Here is a 13,941-nt window from a genome sequence, read left to right on the forward strand (position 1 = left end):
TTAGTTTATTGACTTAAATAAAAACTTTTGAATAGTTCAACAATCATTTTGTAATTTTTTGAAATGAGTGACCAAAATGTAAACTTACTAATAATTTACTAATCTTGAGGTAATTTACCCAAAAAAGTATTTAACTTCAAAAAAATTATTATTTGTTTATCAAATATAATAAAACAACTCAAAGGAATTTAGTTTATGCAAAAACAAAAGATATTTAACTTCATTAATATTATTCGTTAAGAATAAGTAAAGATACAACACTGAAATAAAACCATTAAGTTCAAAAAACACAACACTAACATAATAATGGCCTAAAGACTAGAAAAAGCTTCAACCCCAAAACCCTAGCTATAATTTTTTTTGTCGCCCCCGCCACAAGTAGAGAAAGAGGGAGAACACTAGGAAGAAAGAGGGTAGTGGAGGTTGCACCAAGCCATTGGCACGCATGCCTATTGATAAGAATAGGATAATTCCTATAAATTTTATCGTATTTATATTGCAGTAGTCACGTAAAAATAAAAAAGATATATAATATATTATTAAATATACACTTAAAAAATATATGATAATATATAATATATTTAGATATTCTTAAAAGATAATATCCCATAATAATATTCTAATAACTACAAATAGAGGCGACGTTGCAGTAAAAGTTTGTTGAAAAGGCACCAAAATCATTGTGGAGTAAGCCAAAACTTCAACTGAGGAGGAACGTCAAGGTAGCCACTTAGCCTTCGACCACTAGAATAAGTTCTCATGCATAGACTCGTAACCTCCCTCAAGCTTCATTCGTTGAGATCCCAACAGAGAGTAATAATACCCATACAACTTGAAGAATAAAGCTTTAGTGTATCGAAACCCATAAATGAAAGGTAAAACCCAAAGAGACTAGAAACAACTCTTAAGTAACAAGCAGGGGCGAAGTCTAAAAATTTTTTTAGGGGGCCAAAATTATATTGTAATTTTTATTATAGTAAAAATGTAATTTTTGAAAGATTAAATCAAAATATTATCATTTTTAAGGAGGTCAAAGTGTAATTTTACTTTTACCAATTTAAAATTTTAAAGGGTCAAAATAGAAAATTTTTCATTTTAGGGGGGGCCGGGCCCTGCCAGCCCTCCTGGATTCGCCTTTGGTAACAAGGCAAAACCTGATGGTTGGAAAAATAATAGTGTTATTTCGTTGTAAGAGAAACAAGAAAAGAAAATAAAACAAAAAAAAAACTAATTTTTTAAAAAATTAAAGGAACTAAATTTTAAATACATTAAGAATATAAGAATTCGGCTAAACTTGCTTATGGGCCATGTCACCCATTCAGGCTCAAAGGTCCACTCGAAAAATAGACTTGGATAATATTTAAGGCTTGTTTTCTATATGGGTCGAGTATTGGGCAGAATTTTTGACCTAAGCCTGGCCCGGCTTGACCCGAATATTATGCTATAAAACAATATTATATTAATTATATATGTTAAATAATAATTATATATATTTATATTTATATTTATATTTATATTTATATTTATATTAAATCACTAATCCAATAACAATTAAACCTATTGCTCAAGACCTAAAAAATTTACCCAACTAAATAACTTACCCCAAAATGTAAAATTTTAAAATTTATATTTAATACAATAAAGCATTTATTATTTTTATTTATTTTTTAATGTAATAAAAAATTATTAAATTTATGAAAGTATTTTTTTAATATAAATACTTCTTAATGTGTTAGAAAACTTTTGTTTTAGCTTTTTTTAGTGCATTTAGTGTATTATATTTTTTAAAAAAATTAAATAAAAATTAATCTAAAAAAATCAAATATAGACAGATCAAGTCAAGCTCAAGTTTACTTTTCTTAAATCTAAAAAAGTAAACTCATTTTTTGGACCGAATCTAGACTTAAAAAAGTGATTTAAATACCTTATATAAGCCTAACCTGAACCAGATCTGGTCCATAAACACCTCTCGTTTACCTATATTATTTTTTTATATTTTTTTCAGTAAAAAAATTTATATTGTTATGGTTGTTTATACGTAACTATGAAATAAATATTTAAAAAAATGAAATAATAAAACTTAAAAAATTTCACACATTAATTAAAACCTAAGTTAATTTATTTGGGGGCCCATATACTACCCGGCCCATGTAAATTCAATCCTATCATCTGTGACTGTGTTATCTAATTTACCCAAATTCAATTCGGGTCACACTTTCGGAGGTAAAATCGGCCATTGAAGCTTCAAAATATGTCGAACCATTCGCGAACTCAGTCTCTGGTCTTCGGGATACCTTGGCCTGAACTCAACGATGGCTTATTCTATAGCGACGTCGTTCCACATTCCGATTCCGGTCACTAAATTCATTTGTTCTCCTCCTTTTTCCTTTAAATTATGTTTTAATTTTTAAACTGAATATTTTTCATCTCTCTCTCTCTGTTTTGATTTTATAGAGCTTACTTTAATAGATTTTTACTCAAGGAAGTACAAAAATTCAGCTCCTTTACAAGGGTAATTTTTTAAAATTCTTTTTTAATTATATCAAAATTTCAAAATTTTCTTTGTTAATTCTCTTTTCCAAATCATTAACGATTGAACAGTTGGTTGCAGCGAATTCAAAATGGACAGGTAGGTTTCTGATAAAAAGAATTAAGTAATTAATAAAAAACAAAAAATAAAAAATTTCAATTTTTTGCTTTTTTTTTTCCAGATATCAGTTGATGGAAGAGTCATTAAAGATCCAAATACGATTCTCAGGTTTTTTTATTTTTAAAATTTCGTTCTAATCATTATTTTCCAATTTATGTTAATTTTTTTAATTCATTATTTTCTTTTTTTATTCAGTGGTGATTCAGTTTTAGTTTACCATAGGCTTCCATGGAAAGAACCTGATGTTCCTCACTTGCTTGAAGTTTTATACGAGGATGATGACATGGTAAATTAATTAATTTAATTATGTTTGGTAAAAATAGAATAAAATCTGAATACTGTAGTGTTTTTTTTAATTAATATATAATCATGATTAGTTCAACTTTTATTATCCAAGAACAAGTAGGGGAAGATATGAACTTTAATTTCCGTTTAATAAAATCATTACCCGAAACTTCAAAATGTCTAAATTGCTATGAAATATTAAGATTATCAGGGCTCAGGACTTGGGGTGTCATTGTCATACGAGTATGTGCGTACGACAGGTACACTTAATTTTTATTAAGTTTTTGCATAAATTCGGAGGACCATTTTCATATGTTGTATCCATATCCAAGTATGCCTAGTCCTACATGCTATTTTAGAGTAAATGAAGCGTTTGGGGTAATATAGGAAGAAAATAACAAGCAAACAAAAAGATGAACTCATGAATTTGTATGCATATATTTTTGTTTATGACTGTACCATCTTTAATCTATGATGCTTGGACAGGCACATGTTCCGGTGGTTATTTCATATCTTTAGAGAGTCGACATTTTCATTTTCCAGTCCATTCTGCAACATACACATCATACTTTTAAGAAAAAACTTAAGAGTCACAGTAACATAATTGTAAATCTATATTGCTCAACCTCTTCATTTTCTACAGTAAGTACTCTGGAGTTTGGTTAAATTTTCTTGTTAACAAATTATTACTACCATATTCTAGTAGCGCATTTGGAACTAGAGTTTGACGTTTGATGTAAATTGAAATGTTTATGTTTAGGTTGCTTTAAACAAGCCTTCTGGTCTTCAAGTTTTGCCTGGAGGCCTTTTCCAGCAACGAACTGTTTTGACACAGCTTTGTTGGAGTGTAAAGAAGCAGAACTCTACACTAAACAGTCAAGAAACACATCCTGTTCCTGTTCATCGCCTAGGAAGGGGCACATCAGGTTCGCATACCCATTATTGCCTACTCGATGTGGACAACATGACCAAAGCATTATATTTCTTTATGTCATTGCTTACTTGTGCATCGCCTAGGAAGGTGTTCGTCAGTTTTGTATACTCATTACTTCTTACTTGATGTAGATAACATGACAAATGCATTATATTTCTTCATGTTATTGCTTACTCATGCATCACCTAGCAAGGGTACATCAAGGTTTGCATGCTCATTATTGCTTACTCAATGTAGACAGCATGACCAAGACATTATATTTCTTCATGTTACTGCTTACTCTTGGACCGCCTAGGAAGGGATACATTACATTTGCATACTCATTGCTGTTTACTCATGCTGACAACATGACCAAGGCATTATATTTCTTCATGTTATTGCTCGAGAGTAAGACGTAAAGCAAAGGCTAGGAAGCAATAAATGGAGAAATAAAAAGCTAATGTTGTATTTCTTTTGCATCTGCATACTCTATCTTGAGTTGACTAAAAAAATCTGGCAATAGTTTGTTGCTGTTTAAGTAACTACTATTTTATTGTTTCTTCCATAGATAACCAGTTAGCCTCTGTTACTTGGACTCTGATGTGTGTCGGATACTGGTGTGTCCAGCATGTGTATGTTCAAAATTTTCTTTTCAGTTTTTCCATATAATTAGAGGATCCTATATCAGTACCCATGTCCCAATGTGTCAGATATGAGTGTCAGGCATGGTGCTTAAAGTAAAATATAAAGTCAGGGTAACATAGCTGTTAGAAGTTTATTGTCCTTGCTACGTGTTGTTTCTTGCCTGTTTATGTGCTATTTTCCTTTCCCTTAATTTTCTAATAAGTTATTGACCAACACGAATTCTGATTATTATTGTTGTTGTCATTTTTTTGTGGGTTGATCTCTTGCTGGTTGGCTTCTAGGAATATTACTTTGTGCAAAGACAAAAGTTGCTAAAACTCGCCTAGCAGCATATTTTGCTGATGGAACTTCTCTTGTTGGAGCTACCAGGTAGTAAAGGAAACCAATTGGTATCATACTAGTTTCCACTTACAGTTTTGACTGTGTTACTTGGACATCGGTGAGAGTGTTAGATACATGCATGTGTCTATTATGGGTATGTTTAGCTTTTTCTAAGTTTTTTAATATATTTGAAAGGTTCTAGGAGAATCATGTATCCCCATTCCCCAAGTCTGATAATCTATCAGACATAAGTTTCGAACACGGATCTTTTAAGAAAAATAAGTCAAAGCAATAAAGGCTTTTCAAGTGAAAAATAACTATTTTTATTACTGGTAGCTCTTCTTAAATAAATAATAAATTTTTACATAAGTTTCTTTCAGACCTGATTATCAGAAATTAAGCTTCATGTCTCAGTTAGTGATTTTTGTTGCAAGTTACAGTAACTATGTTGAAAGGTTCTGTAATCCCCAAGTATATGAAAATAAGTTTAAGTCTAACTTCAATGGGAATTTAAAGATGATAATGAAGGAATTTCACTATATGATGGAGTAAAAAAAAAACAAGAAGTTAAATGTACATAGTTTGATGTTGTCAAAATTCCCAAAGAAAACTTGCAATAGCTTGGAAGAAAGTAAAAGGCATTGGAAGAACAGCGGCAATATGAGTAGAGCCCTTAGTGGCTCAGGAAGTTACTGATGTTTTTTAGTTAAAAAGAGCAACTTTAGGCAAAGCAGTGTATTTAGTTCTCAATCATTTTACTTGGACTCAGATGTGAGTGTTAAATACGAGCATGTACCCGAAAAAGGTATGATCAGATTTTTCTAGGATTTTCATGTATTTGGAGGGTCTTTGAAGTCATATCCATTTGTCAAAGATGAGTGGCAGACACAGGTAGTTAAACTAAAATGATGAGTTGGAGCAACATGGGTTAAAGTTAGACCATTGAAGAAAGGAATATTGGAGTGCAATGGCATGTGGTTTACTGATTAAGCTATGTGATATAACTAGCTTGAGTAATGAAGATGGAATAATTTGTTAAATCTACAGTGCAGATTGAATCATGTCATTTTAGAGCTTTCCTTTTATATTTATAATTGTATTACTTTGACTCATGTGTAAGTGTTGGATACGAGTATGTGCCCATCATGTTCAATTTTTTTCTAAATTTTTCATGTATTTTGGAAGGTCCTTGGAAGGTTATATCTCCATATTTATGTCCAAATGTGTCATACATGGGTTTCGGGCATGGATACATCAAGCAAAATTAAAATTTCGAGTAACATAGATTTATAAACCTCTTTCCAAATTTTAACCATATGTAATTTCTGCCGACTGTTCTTACATGTACAGTAATAGGAAAGCTGAACGAAGTGGTACCAGGAAAATATCAAAGATATACCGAGCACTTGTGACTGGCATACTTGTTGATGACAAGGTAATCTTACAGAATACTTTTGCTCATAAGAATGACTATGGCTTCTTATTTCTATTTGTGTTTTATCCTTATAAACACATAATATTGGTGAATTTGGTCATCTGCATCCACTGACCTTGCACTCAGTTGAAAATTTTCATGGCATAAAGACTTTATGTCAATTGAATATTGTTTTTGCATCACAGGTTATCATCGATCAGCCTATTGGAATTGTGCGATATCCCGGAGTGGCCAAAGGACTATATGTTGCTTCACCCTCAGGTTTGTTTATATCTAACATCATCTGTTCAACGGATATCATCTTGGAAGTTCTATATAGTTTATAAACCATGGATTTAAAGGACCAGTACTGGCTTTTCATGAAGTTTTAGACACTGAGTTGTAAGATTTAGTCTATGTTACTTGGGCTCGAGTATGAGTGTTGGATACGAGTATTTGTCTATCAAGGGTATGGTCAGAAATTTCTTTAGTTTTTGCATGTATTAAGAGGATACTTGAAGGTCATATCTCTATATTCATGTGTTGGATACGAATGTTGGACATGGGTATTTTAAAAATGAGAAGAATCAGAGCAACATAGGATCGAGTTACTTTTTCATGATGTGCTTGTACACTGAGCTTAAGTATCTGTTCTGTTATTGGCTTGTAATTTGTCACTTTTTTTTTACTTATTAGGGAAGCCTGCTTTGAGCAAAGTTGAAGTTCTTGAGAGAGATGAGAAACAAAACTGCACATTGGTTCAGGTATGTGTGACCATGACTGTTTAAGTGGTTACGGAGAAGCTTAGATAGATTTTTGTTTTAATTTGCTTTTACTAATGTTTTAAGTTACGTGTTTGACAGGTTGAGATTGAGTCGGGACGGCCTCACCAAATACGGATTCATCTTTCGTTCATAGGGCATCCCTTGTTGGGTAAGAACTAAAGCATTACTTTGTTTATATAAATTCAATAGTGAATGAAATCTTTGAGTTCTTTTTTTAACTTAATGCAGCCATTTCTAAACGAAAATGTGCCACAAGTGACATATACATTTCTCTGACCATTTTTATTTAAGCATCCATGTCCACACATTTTGGGACATGGTTATGGATATTGCCCTCCAAATACGTGGAAAAAACCTGTCTTGGACAAATACTATATGATACTCACATCTGAGTCTAAATAACATATAATGGCGTGTTGTATAAAGGCTGTTGTTGTTGTTGTTCAACTGATATGTTTTCGCCAACTTATCAGGTGATCCGCTGTATATTGCTGGGGGCCAACCAAGGTGTTTTGACCCTGAGCTTGTTGATGAAAGTTTTGCACAAGATGGGTATGACTACATTTGCTTGGATTTCCTTCCTGATCTTGTATGATTAATACGATGATAATAGCATCTTCTCTTCTGTATAAACTTTTACTGTGATTTAGATTTACCTTAAAGTTTGATATCAAACTTGTAGATACCATATTTTGTCTGAGTCAAATCTCAATTTGTAACCAAGTTATGAGAGATGGTTGAGGGTTTGTACCCATTAGGCACAATGTGACATAACTCTTATTAGTATCTGTGGCATTGTTTAATTGACCTGTGTCACATATTCGGGTATAAGTATGAGATGTGATCTTCTACACTTGTAAATACATGAGAAAACCATAGAAAAAAAAAATTAAACATATCCTTGTTGGATACATACGAATACCGTATACAATTACCAGAGCCTGAGAAAAATAGGTTAATGAGGTACTTTGTTTATTAACCATAGTAGATGTTTAATTACCTATGTATTATTAAGTTGAGAGTTGAACAAACCTCAGTTGGTGCTCAAATTATGAGCAATGGTTAAGGTTTGTACCCACTTAAGTGCGTTGCGACATAACTTGTTAGTAAATAATAGTTATTCATAATCTCTAAGCTCGTATGTTCTCGTTTAGCACTGTTTAATTTACCCATGTTACATCTTTGGACATGGGTATAGGATATAATCTTCTTAGGATCTTCCAAATAATAATTATTCGTGTTGAACATATATCTGTATATGATATTGATATTATTTTAGTTCTAGGAGTGCAAGCCTGGAAATGAGTTACTGAACTGCAGAGTATTTAAAATTGTCATGACAGAGGGTACCAGAGGCCTATGAACCCTGTACCAGGAGACTGCGGCTATTACTTGCATGCTCATCGACTTGTTCTTTCACATCCAACCACAAATGAGGTAAGTCCATAAGTTACAATGGTTTAACTTTTATTTTTGGAAATACTCTGTATCCGATGATATCTAAGGGTGATAAAGGTCCAATTTGGTTTCATGGGAAAAAAAAGTGATGTTAATGCGTAGTATTCTGTCTTTTAAAAGCTGAACCCAAATCGAATTGAATGTCATAGGTAACTGAACCGAATTCTCTGTTCAAATCAGTTCAGTTCTTTGTTTTTTTTCGACTTTTTGTAAAAAATATACTGTAAAATATTTTAAAGGTTTTTTTTCACTCATTTAGAAATAAAATATCTATTTTTATAATATGAAACTTAAACATTAATTTAAAAATAAAATTTGGTTCAGTTCGGTTTGGTTCAAATAATGAGTTTTTTTAACTTCTGAATCAGAAACCGAACCTAAAAAAAAAGAGTTTATCTGAACTGAAATCAAAATCAAAATTGAACTGAACACTATGTTTCCGAGTAGTTTTTGATTTTCTTGGTTTTCTGGCTCAGGTTTATGCATATTTGAAAACGAGTGTGGGAATAGAATCTCTCAACATAACCATATATTGTGTTAGACACACACTTAAATCCAAGTAACATAGATCATAAGCATATGAAATCGACATTTGGTTTCCTAGTAAACATGCACATCTATCCATATGCGTACCATTTACTTTGATTGTAATATCACTACTATCTTCGTAACAATTTACAAGTTCATTGTTTACATTCTTGTTGCAGATGATTTACATCACCGCGCCACTTTCCACCATCCTTCAAACGTCAGATGAGGCCAACGGCTCGCCGGGATCCCTATCCATCAACTCAGGTAATTGAGAAAACATCGCTCATTTAATGGCCTTTTCTACTGGCGATACCGGTAAAATTCGATTACTCGATCATCAAGAGTAGTGTTTTCTTTTTTATTAGAATTATCATCACGGGTATAGATAGGGGCAGGCAACGACCTTGGCCCCCAAAAATGGTGAAACCACCATTTAAACTCTTCAGGTTTTGTGAAATTACTAGATAAGACCTCTCAAAAAGTTATAAATCATTTTTGACCCTCAAAACAATTTTCTGATTTCGCCATGTATCATCATTTCATGGGGAAGGGTTCCAATATCTAGTAATCTTTGTATTTAAGATACTATAGATTATATAAATCTTAATTATTATATAAATATTTTATATTCCTATAAAATAGGTTATTATGAATATAATATTCGTAGTAAGGAAATAATTTAAAACTTGACGTGTACGAATTTCATAGATTGTGAAAATATTAATAATTTTCAGCGTTAAATTATTTACATTAGTGCAAGTAAATCTTCTAATATATTTGAAAAGCATATGTAATATGGATCAAATTAATTAATTTTGTATATTTGAATTTTTTAGGATATATATATATTATTAGTACAAACAATCCTCTAATACTTTTTAAATGTTAGTGTTTCTAGAAATTTTACATGGAAGTAAAATAATATTATGTTTTTTTACAATACTTTCCTAACTTATATATTTATGGTTTTATTAAAATATTAATAAAAATGAAATGTATTTTAATTAACGCATCATCATCTCATGTAAAATGGTTTTTAATACTATCTAAATTTTAAAATTTTTTCTGTAAAATTTATAAATGTAATATATTCAAAATATTACAAATATATTATATTTCAAATAATTTGTATTAGCCGTGAAATAAATACTTTTATTACCCATTCGATTTTGATATAAAGTTGATTTGATTAAAGATGCCGAACAAAAAGTAAAGGTAATCCGCGAAAGTCTGAAGGTAGCCACAGATCGTCAAAAAAATCGTATGCGGATTTAAAACGAAAGGACATTGAATATCAGGTGGGAGATAAAGTGTTTCTTAAAGTGTCATCTTGGAAGAAGGTACTCAGATTTGGCCGTAAAGGCAAGTTGAGCCCGAGATTCATTGGGCTGTACGAAATTTCTGAACGAGTGGGGCCGGTTGCATATAGATTGATTTTGCCCCCTGAACTTGAAAGGATGCACGATGTCTTCCATGTTTCAATGCTTCGACGTCATAGATCCGATCCGTCACATGTGATTAATCCCTCAGAAGTTGAAATTCAATCTAACTTGAGCTATGAAGAAGAACCGATTCGTATCCTAGCTCGTGAAGTGAAAGAGTTGCGAAATAAAAGGGTTCCGTTGGTTAAGGTTTAAGGTTATTTTTTTTAAATTTGAGTTATCTCGAATTATTATTCAATAATAAAAAATATTAAATAAAATTAATTATAAAAATAGATAAAATTATATATTTAATATTAAATGAGTGGTAATTTGGGCTTACGGGTCAAGTTGGGCATAATACGAGCATGGGGCAAAAAATATATTTGTCACAACTTAATTCGAGGCAAATCTAGATCAAGTTGGTTTGACTATAGCACGGAGGTTGTTCAGTCTATTAAAGTAACGTTCTTATGGTCTTCTTATTTAGCATTTATCAATCGTACTCAACAGATTTTGTTGGAAATGGTTCAATGGAAATTTGTTCATATTCCTAGAGAAGAAAACACAAAAGTTGATCACATCGCAAAGTTGGCTTTCAACAAGAATGAGGGACTGCAGCTGTTTGCAGAGAATTTGCTTAATAGTAGTTTGATGTGATTATTTTGATGGGTTATCTTTTACACCAAAAAAAATATGATTTAATTAATAGATAACATTTTAGAATTTGAGTATAAAATAAATATCAATTTAAAGCATATTTAAATAATTTTATTGAATTTTAAATAATAAAAGTTTAACCTAGATTGCTACAAGGAATTAAATTATTCATATGTTGACATAAAACTTATGTTTTTTATACATTTTTCACATTTAACTCAATTCCATGTAAACCCTCAAATTATTTTTCTTGTAAAACCTCATATTTTTCCTTTCATTAAAAAAAATTAAAATTAGGTCTTAAAAAATTTTAAAAGATAAATTGAGTTTTCCTTGTAAAAATCTAAGTTTTCCTTATAAATATTCAGGTAATTTTCTATAAAACCTCATGTATTTCCTCTTATTAAAAACCTAAAATTAATTATTAAAAAGGAACAAAAATAAAGGAAATGAAAAAGATAAATGATTTTTTCTTAAAAATCCAAGTTTTTATAAATCTTTCCCTTCCAAAAATTGAAATTAGTTCTAAAAGAAAAAAATAAAATAAAAAGATAGAATGGTTTTTTCAAACCCAGACTTTCCCTCTAAAATTTCAAATTTCTTATTTATTAAAAAAACTAAAATTAATTCTTAAAAATAAGATAAAATAAAAGAAATTAAAAAAGATAAAATAAGTGATCAAAATGAACACTTATTAAAATTGGGCGATTAAAATGAATATTTAATGACAAATTAACGGCGAGTGACTAAAATGATAAAAGTATGTAACAATAGTGGCTAAAATGATAAGAGAATGTAACAACAATGCCTAAATTGCATTTTATTTTCGGTCCCAAAATGAAAACGTATGAAAGTTAAGTGATCAATTGTGTAATTTACCTTTGAATTTATGATAAAATTACAAAACTACATAAGTACATTTGGCCTTCCGTATTATATATACTAGATTATGCCGTCACTCCTAAAAATAAATATTTTATGTAAAAGTATTTTATTTAAAAATTTATTTAACAACAACTATAGGTGAAGTGATAAAGAATTTGTAAGTAAATTTTATTAAACACGTTATCGATATTTGGATATGTAGTTTTTAGTTCTTTTATTTAAAGATTATATAAAAGTATGGAAAGACAAAAACATCATCAAATTAATATTATTTATCATTTAAAAGAAATGATATATTAGTCTTTTTTCAACTAAATTGATATCCAATTAATCCGTGACATCAATTCAACCAAATACTTTATAATATTTAAAAAAATGTAACATACTGTAAATAAAAATTGAAATTAAAAGATATATGTTTGTATCATGTTCTTATTATATTTTTGCTTCATTTTCTTTAATTGATTTTTTTAATTATTATATTTACTAGTATGGCATACCGCATACTCATGTAACAAATAAATATAATTTAAATTTTGTATAAAAATATAAAAAGATAAAAAAAAACTCTCATAATATATTTGATATCTTATAAAATGATTTAAGTATTTGATAATTTCCTAACTGAGTTGAAACTCAGTTGATAATCGAGACTCAACTCAGTCAACCACTTAATATATAATATAATATTTAAAATTTATATAATTTTAACAATTATTTAACTGATAATTTTGAGATGATAATTTAAATTCAAATCTTTTTTTAAAAAAAAGAAAGATATTTATCATTTATCCCTCTTGGCTAAATGGGTAAATTATTCTTTAGGCCCTCCTAAAAGTAAAAGAATTAATTTAGGCCCAATCTTTGGTTAAATGAAGAAGAATTTTAGCCTTTTTAAAAAATGAATAATCTAAAATCTAAACAATTTTAATACAAAATTTTTAGTTTTGTGCCCTCCAAATTTATAATCTTCTTTGACATGCACAAATGCCACCAAATGAGGAGAAAAATAATTTGTTCGTAATCGCAATACTAGAAGGATTTAGAAACAAACTAGAGATGCATCACTTAAATCAACTTTTGATAATTGGATCCTGACCTCGTTATAATCAGATAACTTGACAATGAACTCTGATCAATCAAAAAACCATTACTAAAAGCTCCAACAAACCCACCGCATCAATGATGCATGAAAAGATAAGTCTCAAATGACTTATTCTCTTCTCCATCATCTTGAAATCCAATTTTGAGAACACCATCACAAAACTCTATCCCAATGAGGTCCTATGAAAACTATTCCCAGTATATCCCCTTGATAAATCACATATATATATTAGAACACAACTGAAAAAAATAGAATAAAACTACCACTACTTTCAAAGAGAATAGAATAGATAAGAACCCCATTGCTTTAAAAGAAAGCAAAGTGAATTATTATTATTTTTGGTACAAAGGAAGTATTAAATCAAAGATAAATTAGAGAAGACGATTCCCCTCCATCTTAATCATCGTGCAATAACTACAATACTTCATCCGATGGTTGCATGTAAATATTGTTGACACTATTTTTTTGACAAAACGGGGTCGACTTGGATTTTGAAAAAGAAAACAGGAGTCGCCACCAATCTTTTTTTTGATGAGGTGTGATCGGGTCACCTCGAAAAGTGGTTGTTTTTAATAAACGATTTAATTTTTATTAAAACAACGATTTTGGTCTACGAAATTCAGAAAAACGGGTTCGGGAGTCGGTTACACACGAGGAAGGATTAGCACCCTCGATACGCCCAAAATTGGTACCTAGTCGATTACTTAATGTCTTGGTGTCGAAAATTCAAAAACTCGAAAAGAATTTAAAAATACAATCCCTATTTATTTTGTGCTATTTTAAAAAAATACTCGAATAAATCAAAATGGAAAAATGCCTCCTTATCTCGAAGTAATAAGATGTCACACCCAGTAAGTTAGGATCCGAC

The 13,941-nt window shown here is 30.3% G+C and overlaps 1 protein-coding gene across 2 annotated transcripts; it reads left to right on the plus strand.

Annotated features, from left to right (window-relative positions):
* The first annotated feature begins 2,180 nt into the window (after window positions 1–2,180).
* LOC107891176 (RNA pseudouridine synthase 5) lies at window positions 2,181–9,562 on the plus strand. 2 transcript variants are annotated; one of them, XM_016815874.2, is made up of 14 exons: window positions 2,181–2,354; window positions 2,455–2,512; window positions 2,602–2,629; window positions 2,712–2,758; window positions 2,846–2,936; window positions 3,696–3,861; window positions 4,775–4,862; window positions 6,165–6,249; window positions 6,435–6,510; window positions 6,925–6,992; window positions 7,092–7,161; window positions 7,487–7,565; window positions 8,357–8,450; window positions 9,179–9,562. In XM_016815874.2, the coding sequence occupies exons 1-14, from the start codon at window positions 2,252–2,254 to the stop codon at window positions 9,272–9,274; spliced, it is 1,149 nt and encodes a 382-aa protein (XP_016671363.1). In that variant the 5' UTR covers window positions 2,181–2,251; the 3' UTR covers window positions 9,275–9,562. The 2 variants fall into 2 exon arrangements, with proteins under 2 accessions (XP_016671363.1, XP_040951971.1); XM_041096037.1 differs by lacking the exon at window positions 9,179–9,562 and having other exon boundaries at window positions 2,190–2,354; window positions 8,293–8,450.
* The last annotated feature ends 4,379 nt before the right edge of the window (window positions 9,563–13,941 follow it).

Source organism: Gossypium hirsutum, chromosome D06, assembly GCF_007990345.1.
Source record: "Gossypium hirsutum isolate 1008001.06 chromosome D06, Gossypium_hirsutum_v2.1, whole genome shotgun sequence".
Taxonomy (NCBI): Eukaryota; Viridiplantae; Streptophyta; class Magnoliopsida; order Malvales; family Malvaceae; genus Gossypium; species Gossypium hirsutum.